The sequence below is a fragment of the Petaurus breviceps genome, unplaced genomic scaffold (genome assembly GCF_028583685.1).
Source record: "Petaurus breviceps papuanus isolate PSGF00001 unplaced genomic scaffold, PetGlider_PUasm1.0 189, whole genome shotgun sequence".
In the NCBI taxonomy this organism is placed as follows: domain Eukaryota; kingdom Metazoa; phylum Chordata; class Mammalia; order Diprotodontia; family Petauridae; genus Petaurus; species Petaurus breviceps.
Window position 1 is genome coordinate 37905479 of NW_027185809.1, and position 14927 is coordinate 37920405.

At 38.8% G+C, this 14927-nt stretch overlaps 1 protein-coding gene across 3 annotated transcripts in view; it reads left to right on the forward strand.

Annotated features, from left to right (window-relative positions):
- NRXN3 (neurexin 3) overlaps positions 1-14927 on the forward strand; it is a 2132730-nt gene that overhangs the window by 621942 nt on the left and 1495861 nt on the right. For all 3 annotated transcript variants that reach the window (XR_011169070.1, XM_069092330.1, XM_069092331.1), the window contains exon 5: positions 10171-10472. Coding sequence is in view for 2 of the 3 variants with exons in the window: in XM_069092330.1 (XP_068948431.1) it covers positions 10171-10472 (302 nt within the window). In the remaining variant the exon portion in view is untranslated. The remainder of the gene's footprint in view (positions 1-10170; positions 10473-14927) is intronic.

A 14927-nucleotide genomic window follows, 5' to 3' on the forward strand; every position in this document is an offset into this window, starting at 1 on the left:
ATGCAAAATGTCAGATCCAGGGGTCTTTATCATTTTGGTAATATCATCAGTTCCCATGTGTTTAACAAACACCTTTATGCTGATAACTACAAAACCTATGCCTCCAACCTTAGCCTCTTTGATGAACTCTAGTTCTTCATTACCATCTATTCAACATCTTCAACTAGACCTCCTTCAGTCCCCAAAAGCTCAACATGTCTAAATTAGAACTTATTCTCTTACCCCCAAACCATTTTATTATTTATAACTCTCCTGTTTCTATTGAGGACACCGCCATCCTTTCAGTCACCCAGTTTTACGATCTTGTAGTCATCTTTGCCTCATGACCCTCATTCTCCTCTCATCCAATCAGTTGCTATCTTATTGGTCCTCTCTGTAATAGCTCTCACATCTTTCCTCTTCTCTCCGCGCCCCCCCCCCCCAGTACAGGTCCCTACAACCTCTTTCCTGAGCTATTATAGTAGCTTTTTAATTGACCTTTCTGCCTTCAGTCTCTTCTAATCCATCCTCTACCCAACTAAGCAATTGATATTCCCAAACCACACGTCTGACTATGTCACACTTCAATCTCTAGAGGCTTCTTATTTCTACTAAGATAAAATGCAAGTCATTGTTTTAAATCTTGGCAAGGTTTGCAAAAGGTTTTGCTCTGTGGGCATAGCATCTGAGAACCCAGGATCTTCTCCAATGAGGTAGCACTAAAGTAGGAACCTGGAGAAGAAAATAATTATTTGTGTGCCTTTTTCTCTCACAAAAATCTTTGCCTATCAAGGTCAAGGAGTCACAAGGGTGTACTAAGCACTCCTCTGGACATTATGAAGGGGTTTAGGAAGTGTGTGTGTTTGTGTGTGTGTTTGTGTGTTGGGAATCAGGAGAAACTGAGTTCAGATATGACCTCAGACACTGATTAGCTGTGTGACCCTGGGTAAGTAACTTAACCCTTCTTATCTCAGTTTCCTCATCTGTAAAATGAACTGAAGAAGGAAATGGCAAGGTATTCTAGTATCTTTTCAAAGAAAACCCCAAATGGGGTCATAGAGAATCAGACACAACTTAAAAATCTCAATAACAACAAAAATGATATCTTGTATTTGTATGACGCTCAGTGTGCTAATTGAACCCATAGAGTGTGGCTAGAGTTTTCTTTCGGCAGTGCTTACCCCACCTTCCTTGTAGAGGTTTTCACTATCCCCCTTTTCTCCAAATTATATTGTATTCAACTACTCTTGATGTATTTATTCACTTTATATTTGTGCTCTCTATGCATTTCTATGCACTGAATGTATGCTCATTGTAAGTAGGGATTGTTTCATTCTTGATATTCCCAAACACAGAGTAGGTATTTTTATCACAGAACAGGTGCTTAATAAACTTGTTGATTGATTGGATGGGATGAATGATGGCTTCCACAATGACAGAAAAGTGTGACTTAGTGGTGACAACCAAATTGACATGCATACAAAATGAAACTCCCCAGGTCACCATGGGATACTGTACCATCTTCATAGCCATTAAAGCCTCCAGGAAGCTGATTGTTGACTTCTTTCTTACCCTTCTTTGGTGGGAGACTTTGGTAAGCCTTAATTAAGGGAAATGTCTTTATGTGTTTTCAAGTTTCTCATAGAAACAGAGGTCAGTGAGTGAAAGATCAAATGGGTCTTACAAGACATTGGGTCCAATCTTCTCATTTTGTATAAGAGGGAACTGAGACCCAGGGAGATTAAGTAACTTTTTCAAAGTCACATAGGTGACTTTGATAAAGCCAGAATTTGAAACCAGTTTCACTGACACAAAATACAGTATTCTATTGTATAAATGGTTGGGCTTTTTTTTTTTTTCGGTGCACTGAATTGAGTAAATCCTCCTTAGTACTATGAATACATCAGTATTTACATTAGCAAATCATTTGAAAGACCACTATTTTACATATGTATGTAAATAGAATTTAATATCTTGCTTTTTATAAGTCCACATAGCATGTACTATTTAATCCATCAGACACTTACACATAATGTGAAAATGCCTGGTGTACATATAGTTCAGCTATGTTTTTCATGCAAGGAGAATAACGTTTTATTTTAACAATTATGGAATTGATTGTAAATTTTAGGGTGATATAATTTATATGCATCTAAATAGGCCATTAGCTAAGTCACTGCTTCTGGGTTGCCAAGTGGTAACAGAATGCTAAGCTGCTTTATGCTGTTACATAATTCTCTGCATTCATTTTCTCCATCTATTTGGCTTGTAACTATACAAGGTGACTGCATTGTCTCCCTATCCTTTTGAGGCTTAATGTAGCCAGAGTCTCAGAAACAGACTTTGCATGATTTTAAATTGTCTTGAGATTTTCATTGGCCTTGAAAATGCATTGCTGAAACTATTTGGCCTGTCACATTTACTTAAGCCTATTGATAGCTAGCTGTAGACCAAGTCACCTCCAAGGTGATAAGAAAACATCAGGGTCCTCAGTAGAGAAAGAGAAGAAGGGCAGTTATTGCGATAGGCTGGTAGACCAATTAGTTCAGCCTCTTTTAGCTGTGGGTTATAAGAGCAACTACAGTATATGAATTGGATGATACATTTGTCATTTAATTTAAACTCTAATTTTAACTTGTGTGACGTTGGACAAATCACAGCTCCCATGGATCTTAGTTTTGATTGGCAATTAAATTGACTGTTCTGAAAAGGATGATTGGTATAGTATAGGATATTTCATCTCTAAAGTCTATATTTCTCTTTGTTTTTTTCCTTCAGTCAATAAGAATTTATTAAGTCTTCACTATGTGCCAGGAACTGTGCTAAACATGGGACAATACAAATGCAAGTACAAAGATAGTTTCTACCTTCAAGGTGCTTACATTGTAATGGAGGAAGACCACACATAAAAGGAGTTGGGGAGAAAAAGGTACCTGTAGCAGGGACATGGTAGGACATGTCTAGACTATAGCCTGAAGAGGAAGGAGTTATTAGTGGTCTAGACTAGCTCCTTAAGAGGAGGACCTAAGAGGAGCCATCCAATCAGGAGAGGCTCCAGGGGCAGAGAGTACTTCCAATGTGCAAATTCTATGAATGGAATGAAGCTTCACTTCTTTTCTTCAAAATTAATTGTTTAATTTGAGAGACATGGTGGATCAACAGTCAACCTCAGAGTCCATAAGACCTGGGTTTAAATCCTGCCTCTGACACACACTATCTGTGTTACTCTGAGCAAGTCACTTTATCTCTTGGCACTCCCAGGCAACTCCCTAAGAACAAGTTGTGGAATAGTTGATGATCTGTGTTGGTAGAGGGAGTTTCCTCACTGGGAATTCCTTACACTGATGAAATTACAGGTCTAGGACGAAAAAAATTAAGACAAAATAGCAAAGTACTACACAAAAGAAATAAATGACAGTAACCACCTCCCTGTTAATAAGTTGCATAAATAATAGTCACAATTTGCATGGAGATTGTTGCAGCTTGTTGGGGATGAATTTACCTTTCCCCAGCTCTGAGATGTCAACATCTTTTATGTAGAGTCAACTTTCTGAGTTCCTCCACTCTCAGTCTAGAATTTGATCTAGAACTTGCTATGTGTAGCCTTAGAACATTTGCTGTCCCTCAGATGGAGCTTCTGGCTCCTCCCCCCACCTCCATCCTTACTGTCTTCAATAGGTTCTCAGGCGCTGACAAGCAGATTATGTATTTCTAGGCCCACTCTAGCAAAGGACAGCACTATGGCAATGGGTCCTGCCTGCTCTCCTCTTTCTGAGTTTGGGCAACCTAACACAATGCTCTGTGTAGGCACAAGTTTCATGTGACTTATTTTTCCGCACTACATTTTTCCCTGTTAGTCTAGGTCACAATTCTTTTCTCTTGAAAAGTCCCCTAAGCTATCTTTGAGATGATTCTGATTATCTTATACATGATTCAGACTGAGGCTTTCAACAATTTATTGGCCTTTGACATAAGGGAAGGGTAGGACAGATGGAGAAGTGGTATTTTTGTCAACCAACTCTGAGATAAGGAAACAAATTCATTATTGAACCAAGAGCTTGGGAAGTTGGGAATGGCAGAACTAGGGAAGCAGTCTTCACTAGATATTTGCATAGGGTAATACTTGGCTATATAGAATCTTCCCTGGTCTAATTGCATCAAAATTAGCATAAATATGCATGTGATTTACATAACCATCTTCTCACTTCCCTTTTATTTCTTGTTTTATTTTTTTTTTTGCTGTATTCTCTCCTCCATACCAATGTCATTATCATGATTTTTTCACTCAAAAGGAACAAGTTATGCATTCTCTGAGTAGGAGGGGGGAGGAGAGAGCAGAGAGATATTTCAAGGGTGAGGTCAAGAGAGAATCAATAAATAGGATTCGTATGAGTACAATGTATTTATTACGTGTTCAGCTCCTTTGAGATCTGAATGTTCTGTAGCTGACCTCAAAAGCTCTCCAGAGCTCTGCAGGACCTTTGGATAGTATGGTAGTGAATATTATGTCATCAGCATAAGGTGTGCATGAAATGAGAGTAACTGGGAAAGCATTTTGTTATTCTTCAATGTGAATGACGGAATAATTTGAGAACCGCTCAACTTCCTTCAGTTCCTGCCACTGACAAGTTGTATGTCCTTGGGCAAGTGATTTAACCTTCTTGTGTTAACATTAGTTCACTGCTAAAATTAAAGTGTTGGGCCAGACATTTTCCAGTGTTACCTTCTGTCTTTAACACTGGCTGATTATGATGAACTCTTTGAGAAAAGAAGATGTAGTTTTGAACTAGGATCAGTCTCTCCAGGGTTCTGTTTCTAGCTTGAATCCAGATTCAGAAGGTTACCTCAGAACAATCTATAAAACAGGACTAATACCTATTTTTGAATGTGCTATGGGAGTCTTTGATGTGAAAGAATGTACAGAACTATGTAAAAGAGCTGTGATTTCACCTGGATGGGGGATGCAAGGTATGAGAAATCCCTCCACAAAGGTAGATCACCACCCTGCTCTGAATTAGTAGCTAAGTCCTAGGGAAATAGAGTGACTAAGAGATTTCTCCAGGGTCACACAATGACTAAGTATCAGCAGCTGGATTTGAACCCAGTCTTCCTGGGTTCAACCCTCACACTCTGCTCATTATACCATAGTGGCCTCTAGGTAAATTAATATTCAAGCATAAAACATTAAGCACTCTTTAGCATGCTAAATAGCTACTGCTTATCTTATTACCCTGTGTCAAACATTTCTCCTTTAGAAGTGTACTTTGTGATTAATTTAGACTTATCTTTAAAAGTGCTCTCTTCCTACCCCGTTATCTTAATTGAGTGGGCCTATAAGGTTTGATTTGCATGTTTATAGAATATGCCCAATAATGTACCATATGTTGAGCCAAGGACCACACACATGATCACAGAGGTGGCTGCTGATCATGTATTCCTCACTTTGGAAATCTGGGACTGTGAGAAAATGCTTACCAATGATTATTGCTTTTGATTAGTCACCTTCAGGTCTCAATTCAGCAAACTTTATGTTCAAGGGATCATGCTCAACAATGGGAGGGATAGAAAAAAAAGAGTAAGATATAGGATGTGGTCTCTGCTCTCATGAATTTGACAGTCTCATTGAGGGAAATAAGACTTGCAAGAAATAAACATCAAATGAGGTAAGATGTGAAAAAGACAATGAGAAGTCAAAAGTGCTCTGATTAATTTGGAAAGAAGAATCACTTCTATATGATGGGAATACAGAATGTTTCAGGATCATGTTATCTTCCCCTCATAAACACCTGCCTCTTCTCCACTTTTTTATTACTGAGGAGGATACTGTCATTCTTCTGTTACCCAGGCTTACAATCTTGGTGCCATCATTGACTCTTCACTTGCACTCCCCCTGCATGTCCAATCTGATGTCGTCTTGTTCTTACCTTCACAACATTTCTTGTCTACACCCCCTTCTCTCTATTCACATAGCCACCCTTGGGTATGGACCTCAATCACTTCATGCCTGAACTATCAGTAATAGCTGGCTCACTGGTTAACCTGCTTTCATTTCTCTTCCCACTCCAATCTGTCTTACATTTGCCTGCCAGAAGGATTTTCCTAAAGTGTAGATCTGACCATGTTACTCCCCTGCCATTATGTAGTAAACTCTAGTATCTCTCTTTTATCTCCAGGATCAAATATTAAATTTTTAATTTAATTTTTAATGTTCTTCATGCAGTGGCCACTTCCTACCTTTCCAGTTTAATTGTACTTTTCTAGATTTTACGAACTCTATGATTCATCTACACTGGTATACTTGTTTCATCTTGAATGTGGCACTTCATCTTTTGACTTTTCACTGGCTAACTCCCATGTCTGGAATGCTCTCCTGGCTTCTTGAATTTCCTTCCTGACCCAGCTCAAATTATATCTTCTGAAGGAGTGTAGAGTATCCTTCAGTATGAAGGGGAAGAATGGTAAAATAGAGTGGGTGGAACAGGTCTAGACCAACTTGTGAAGAAAATTACATGCCAGACAGTTCAAGGAGAGATCACAAAATGTTTGACCAAAGGGGAACTGTGATCAGATATTTTTTTCAGTCTTTTAGGATACCTATATGAGGATCTGAACCTATCACTATAACTCTAAAAACAGAGTACACTTATTTTAGATTCAGAGGTCCAGGGTTCAGATTCTGCCTCTGATGCTTATTGCTTATATGACCTCAGATAAGTTATTTAGCTTTCCTGGGCCTCAGTTTCCTCATCTAAAAAATGAGGTGCTTCAACTATGCAGTGTTTGAGATCCCATACAACTCTAAATCTGGGATTCTTTGACCTCTGAAGTAATTTCTCTCTAACCCAGAGACTAAGTTGGAAGCAATATACAGGGTGGATTGAAAGAGGGAGAAATTAGGGTGCAAGGAGACAAGTCAGAAGATGATTGAATAATCCAGGCCAGAGGTCATGAGGAACATGATTTAGGATAGTAATGGCAATGAAAATGGAAAGAGTCAGGGTGAGAAATATTGCTGTGGCTAGCTTAATAGGACTTGACAATTTATTGGATGTGGGAGGCAAGGGAGAAGGAATCATGTTGTGGGCATTTTGAGCCTGGGTAACCTGGAGAATGGTGGTATTATTATGAAGAGGAAAAAAAAGGAGGGGTGACTTGTCCTACTTCTTTAAGATAGGAAGTATAATTTATTTTCCTTAAGTGCTTCAATGAGGGTTGTGATGACTGATAAGGATCTGAGCTTGACAGTTCTTGGCTATGGATAATAAGCCACGGAAAATAGGTGCATGGATGTAACTTGGACAGAGAGTAAAGAACCTCTCATATTGTTTATCTCATATTGCTAGGGAGGAAATGGCACCATCTGAAGTTGCATTGCTGGCAACTTCTTTTGGTTAATGAGGCGCCTCTGATGGCTTCTTTGCAGCAATGATGTGAAATGGATTCTTCTGCGAGCATATTTCTGGTTGGACTATGCTACCAGAGCTCCCATCTCTCACACTTTTGATCACCATCCTTTTTCCACCTCAGGCCCAACTTCTTATTTAACAACCTGGTCACATCCCATTGGGTTCAAGGCTCCACTGGGGAACCAAAACTTCCTGTAGATGCATTATTGACTAATGAAAATCAGTGCCAAATCTTTCAGGGTAATTGATTTTTAGTTATTGGTCAATAAATAGTACCTACAACTAAAGAGTCCGGTTAATTATCCATCCCAAACCAACCCACACCCAGTCCATACTCAGTCCATATACCAGCCCATAACTATTACAGGCTGTTACTGATGCCAAAGCAGGGTCAATTTTATTTCAACCTCCTTCCTACGTGACCACTTCCCCAATTTACTTGTAACCTCATCCCTTTCTAAGAGTGAAGAACTCTGCTTCTTCTCAGATGATTCAAAAAGTCTACATGATTGATGACATGAAATATTGTATGTATAGAGGGGAGAGTGGGTGTTTCATTCTTCTTTCCTTTTATGTCAGAACACTCAGGATGAAAATTTTTGAAAAAGCAAGCTCTTCAAGGTTATATAGTCATCATTCCATCATGGCAATAACATTGGTCGCATGTCCATCACAGGTCCAATTAACTTGGAGGAGGAAAAAAAAGTTTTTTTCCTTTTTTTCTTTCTTGAGGGGGTCATGTGGATTATTTGGCCCCAGAGAATTAGACTAGGAGTAATGAAGGGAGGTTGAAAAAAGGCAACATAAAGAAAAAGCCTTCCAATGATTAGCACTATCTAACAGTGGAATGGGTTCTCTTGATGTCTGTCTGGTAATTGGTTAGTTTTCATTGCAAATTTTTATGGAGCAGTTGGAAGACCGTTTTTTCAAGTGTGTGATTGTGAACATTCTTTTTTGGATATGATTTATACTAAGTGGATGCTGAGGTTCCTTGTAACACTGAAATTCTATGATTCTGTGTTGCTACCATGGCCAGGGCATGATGAGAAAATGGGGTGGGGAGGAAGATGAAAGGGATCCTTACCCCTAAGAAGATTCAATGATTTCATTTGTACATGCCCCCCAAATGTACCCAAGGAGGAAGACTAATGCCTTCCTCATTCCTCCAGGGATGCAAGCCAAGAACCACAGAGAGCATGTGTGTACACAAATAAACTATCCTACACATAGGTGGCTACTGATTGTGTATTTAATACTTCTGAGATCTATGTCTTGGGAAAGTAGCTTAACAATGATAGTTGCTTTGGATTTATCACCATCAATTCTGGATTATCATTACCTTTAAATTTATAGAGCAGGGATCCAACTAGATTTTAACACAAGGAGGAGATTTCATTGCCAAACATAGAAAGAAATGTTTGCAACTTTCTAAAGTGGACTCATTGTTAAGACATTGTGTTCCTATACCATCTTTCCCCACGTGTTTTGTATTCATTTCCAAACATAATTTCTGAAAAGTATCACTCTTCATTGTCAAGTTTTCATCAAGGAGAATAGTAGAACATTAATTTAAAATAATGTCATGTTTCTTTTTCCCTCACTTAAGCATAGCTTGTTTTGTCGTTCAGTTGTGTCCAACTCTTCATGACCCCATTTGCAGTTTTCTTGACAGAGATATTGGAATGTTTTGCCATTTCCTTCTCCAGCTTATTTTACAGATGATGAAACTGAGGCAAACGGGGTCAAGTGACTTGCCCAGGGTCACAAAGCTATTAAATGTCTGAGACCAGATTTGAATTCAGGTCTTTCTGACTCCAGGCCCAATGCTCTATACACTGAACCATCTAGATGCCCTAAGTATAGGTTAGGTAGCCTTTAAACAGCCAAGGGGACATCAGTGGTTATCTAGTCATACCCATGCCTAGAAAAAAAAATTCCTTTACAAAACTGGCTATTTATATAAAGTTATTTTATGGAAAATGAATAGTGTACAATATTATGGATAGAATGTTGGGGGTGGAATTAGGATTAGTTTCAAATTTTGCCTCTGGTGCTTACTAGTTGTTTGATCCTAATAAGATACAACTCAAGCAATACCATAGGACTAAGTAATGTACTATTAACAAATCAACAAACATTTATAATAGAGAAATAGAGTATTTGTGGTTCATGCACTATATGCCAGGGAATGTTTTCAGTTACTATGTGGTAGACATGAGAGCTATGAATACAAAGCATGAAATAATCACTATTCTCAAGGAGTCTACATTCTAGTAAGTTATAGATAAGTTGTATGTGATTTGATTTGGGGAAGGAAACTTCAAGCACAGATCCTTCATGTATCGGCATATGGAAAGTAGACCTGTTGCTAACCTAATTTGTGCATAGAATGGGAAAATGAATAATCTAGTTAAATAAGCAGAATCATGAGTTTTAGATCTTGCCCCATCTCTGTAAAGAATCTCTGTGATGGGAAGCACTTTCTAATAGTGAAAAATGTTTTATTTTAATCCAAAGTAGTTTAATTGATTAATGCATTTATTTACCATGTATCAGGAGAGCTAAAAGCTCAAACACACCATTTCACCTCATTAGACAAATGAAAAAAAAAAAACTGAGGCATTGGATAGTAATTACAAGTCAGTGGCAAAACAAATGTGATAATATTCATCTCCTGAATTCTTAGCTATATAAACACTTTCTCCCATATAGCAGATTTGAACTCAGCTACCCAAGTACTAACTCTGTTTCCTTTCTTTTTCTCCCCTCTCATCTCTGCCTGCAGCACGAGATGAGAATGTGGCCACCTTCCGGGGCTCTGAATACCTGTGCTACGACCTGTCCCAGAACCCAATTCAAAGCAGCAGCGACGAGATCACTCTTTCCTTTAAGACGTGGCAGCGTAATGGGCTCATCCTTCACACAGGCAAATCGGCTGATTACGTGAACCTGGCGCTGAAAGATGGTGCAGTCTCCTTAGTCATTAACCTCGGGTCAGGGGCCTTTGAGGCCATTGTGGAACCCGTGAATGGCAAGTTCAATGACAACTCCTGGCACGATGTCAAAGTGACCCGCAACCTCCGGCAGGTAATGGTGAAAGGGAGAAAATGCCAGGAAGGCATTCTTCTTAGGTCAGTTGAGGTAGAAGATTGTGGGTTAGATGATGGGGACAGTGGAGAGGGTGTAGGAATGCCAATCAAGTTTATAGAAGTATGTTAACATCTCCCCTTCTTCAAGATCACACAAGAAAAATGGTCAAGGTATACTTCTTTCCACAGTTCAATTCCTATTTTTTCACTCATTATTTAAGAAAAGAAATTCAGTTGAATAGATGATAAAACTTAAAATACTTTCATCTCCTTTTGCTATGCTTTTCTTTCTTTAAAAATCATTTCCTTAATTACATTAGATTCTTATCAGTAATGTTATTGTTAAATTCAGTTAGGAACAGTGTTATGTTGCTGCTTGGGAATTTTTCTTCATTTTTTTGTTTCTGTTTTCCTTTTCAATTAAGTTAATCATTGCCATGATATCATGATTTTAACTTACCTCCCCAAAGTCTTCCTTTCCTCCTCCTTTTTCTTTTATTTATTTCCTTTTGACCTTTAGCCTTGGAATTGATTGGCCAGACTCTCTCTGAATTCCTCTGTTTCTCTGTTCTTTGGTGCCGTGGTCCTACTTTATTGCTCATGTCTCTGGCTACGAGACTCTTCAGTTGTCTGGGAGGCCTGCAAAGTGGAAGGACCCAATTTAAAAAGTCAACTTTGGAGCAGCTTTTCCTGTCTGTGTCCGTGCTGGGGAACTCCCATCGCTTGCCTATTCTAAGCCAGGCAACTCCGTCAGGTGATAACACTCTTAGCTGGAGAGCCCTATCAGAGGGAAGCTGTTTTCATTTCTAATAAAACTCATCCCTCTATGTCCATAAATGAAATTTATCTCCAGTCAAGGTCAGTGGATATCCTGACATCTGTATATTCATGTTGCAAGCTGGAGGTTTTTTTTTTTTTTAACTGTTTGTGAATTTGTCATTTGACTCAGATGGGACACATCATTGATGTCTTTTTAATCAGTAAACACTATGTGAGTGCCCCCAAAATGGACTTGTCAAGTTATCTTGACCAATTTAGTGTCTCATTAATTTAATATGTAGATAAAGGCACTGACAGGAATTTGCATATGTTTACTGGCTGATAAAGAAGCGATATGTATTGCTGAATGAATGACAAAAGTTTATACAGTACTACTAATGTCCCTTCTCAGGTCAAGGAATGCCAGGTAAGCATCCTTTGGGACTCTGTATTCTATTTGTGGTGAAGGGGCCAAGCACAACATAACTAACAGCCTCTAATCATCTAATTGTACTGAGATAATCCATTTTGGAATCACTACTCTTTGATTTTCCTCTGAGGCCAACCTCTAATGTTGAGGCTTTCTTAAATTTTATTTATTTATTTTTTTCTGGGTGAGACCTCAGCAGCTAAGAGAACTCATATAAAATTCCTGTTTGCTAAAATATTAGGGACTGATACCCTTGAACTGCAGTGATCAGGCTGGAAAGTGGAAACATGACCTTTTTTTCCCCCTGCTTTCGCTGATAGCTTTGACTGGCAGGTATACAATAATACCCTTGAGGTATTTGGCTGGTGATGAGCTAGTGCTTTTCTATTAGGAGTAGAAACAATTTCATGATCCTCATTAACCAAACAAACGCTGTTTTTTCTGAACACTCTAATATTTTACCTGGTAGAGTCCTGCAGCCTGCCGGGAAATTTTTAATTGAGACAAAATAGAGTTGGCCTCATCTGTACTAAAAAACAAGTTTAAGAAATAATACTCTTAAAATGGAGTCAACCTTTAGACACAGAAGTGCTGAGAAAATGCTGAGAAAAACTAACTGTAGTCAGGCTGTTATTTTAATTGATTGATGCCAGCCTTGGGAACCCCCTTAAGTTAGACCTAGCTTTGTCCTAGGACATGAAGTCAGGCCTCTGGGGTTCTGTCACCAGCCTTATACACAAGCTCTCCCTGTGACCTTAGGCAAGTCACTTACTTAACCTTTTATATCATGGTTCCCATCTGTGAAATGGTAATTACAACACTTTCCAGCCATATAGGGTGGCTAAATATGCAAAACACCTTATGCTCCAGAAGGATTATGATCTCATCTGGGTCTAGGTGCTACATTCACTGTGACATCCATATAATTCACAGGACTGTGCATTATGCCTTGAAGGTGACTTTGCCTCTGCCCAATACCAGGGATTCATTTAAGTAAAAATGGCATGAGCATCTTTTCACTGCTCTTGCTCCAGTAAAATCTCTTGGAGGAGCTGTTTGAATTTTGTGTATTTCTTGGCAGAAGGAATGTTCAATTCTCATGGGGAAAGTGTACTCAAAACAGTCCTGCTTCATTGAATTCCTGACTACATCTGTGTGGCCAGAAGCATTTTTTTCTGAAGAGATGGAGATATTGGGGAAGCAAAGAGTTGATTTTTAAAATGAGATCATTTAACACTAAATAATTCAAATCTATTTGTAATGAATTTTTTAAAAATCGTAATTTTTAAGTACCTTTTCAAGGATTAGTTTGGAGATGTTGGAGTCTCCCATTTTCCTCTCCTAGCAGGTGATGGGTACATTCCTAAATATTTAAAAGCTAAATAATAGCAACCTTTCTGATTTTTATCAGGAAGATTAAATTACTTTCCCAGCAAACAATCTATCTGAGGGAGCTGAGAGATCACTTTCAGTTTCTTCAAGGAATTCCTTGCTAATGATAGTGGTCTCAAATTTTTTTTTTTTGTTTTTAGATGCCTTTGGGTCAGTCCCTGATTTGTAGTTCTGTCTTTAGGTAAAGACAGAGCCAAGATCAGGTACTACTTCTGTTTCCAATCCAAGGAAGCAGTATAGAATCCTGGGCTGGGTGTTTAAACGCTGGCTGTCTTTCACAGACCCTACCTCCTTGTGGTTGAGACAATGGGACTTGATCCCATGGCCATGAGGGTTGCTTTACCTCTGTGTTCCCAAATTGCCTGAACCCCATAAGCTGTTATAGTGGTAATACCAGCCACCCAGCTCAAGGCTCTGTTGGCCGTTTAGCAATCCAATCCAATCCAACAAGCATTTATTTTATTAGCAGCAAATGGAGCTGATCCAATCCATTAAGAGATTGCATTTTAGAGCTCTTTGGGTAATATTTAACCTTCCTGGCACACACCCTGCACGTCTCAAAAGACACTTAAAAAAAAATCAAAGCAACTGGAAAGTCCTGTTAAAGGCAGAGGGACTTTGGGCCAAGATGGGCAGGGGTTGGAATCCAGCAGATGTCATTTTGGTCCAATGGCAGATAAACCAGCTTCTCTCCTATATTGGGCAGTGAAGACAATCATGAACTTTATGGTGAGTTCTGAATGCAAGGGTATGAAAAAGAGAGATATGTTTTACTTAATCCTCCAATGCTTCAATGTCCCCAAAAATAAAGGGAGCAGACTTCACACCTATGTACAACATTGGAGTACTTAGGATGGTAAAACTAAGTAGGTAAAACATGTGAGATTCAGTTTTTTCTAAACTCTTAGGCAAGGAGAGAAGGACGTCCCAAACATATTGGCTTCTTGGCATCATCTACCTAGATACATGTATTTGAGTGTGTTATACAGTATCTTAATGGGGTCTTTTCTTACAGTGCAAGTGTATTAGGGTATGGGAGGGGGAAAAAGGGTAGCTTTTGCTGTGAAGAAATTCTGGAAAGTAAGTATTATTCCAATTTTAACTGGAATGAAGTTTGGACGAAGGGATGGTATTCAGAAAAAAAAAAGAGGGAAATGGAGGCAGCAGGGAAGAATCCAGCTTCTCTCCCTTCTGTTCCCAAGGTGACAGAGTTTCCCATAGAGTCCTGCTCACATTGTCTTCCCCCTCTCTCTCTCTTTCTGTGTTGGGTGCCTTTTTTTGAAAGACTAACACGAGATCATTCATGCAATGTGTCATTTTACTAACCGACTAATGTACTAACACCCTAACGACTCATCTTTGTTTTTAGTTTTTTTAATTAACAATCGTTCTGTTCACAATTTTTTAATTTCCTTTCTTCCCCCTTTTCCGCAAAGCACTCAGGCATTGGACACGCTATGGTAAACAAACTACATTGTCTGGTAGATATCATTCTTATTGTCTCTTATTTTGGGTTTGCCGTGTGTTACCCCCCTTTTCCTCCCTTAACTCTCCTTTTGTCCTCTTTATACTTCTTTTGTTTCTGTTAAGTTAAATAAAGACACCTTTTACAAATATTTTACCTTTTCTTTACAAAAAACAAACAAACAAACTGAAGAAGAACATCACTGTTCTGGAAATGGGACTTAGTTAATTTGGGGGTGGAATGGGGAATACATTTTTCCACTTTTTTTCTCTTTATTTTTCACAAGAGATTAAAAAAAAATAAGTGTTTCCAGTTTAGCTTCCTCTCCTGTCTTCTCCTTTCCTGTTCTCTCCTCTCCTGTCCTCTCCTCTCCTGTCCTCTCCTCTCCTGTCCTTTCCTTTCCTGTC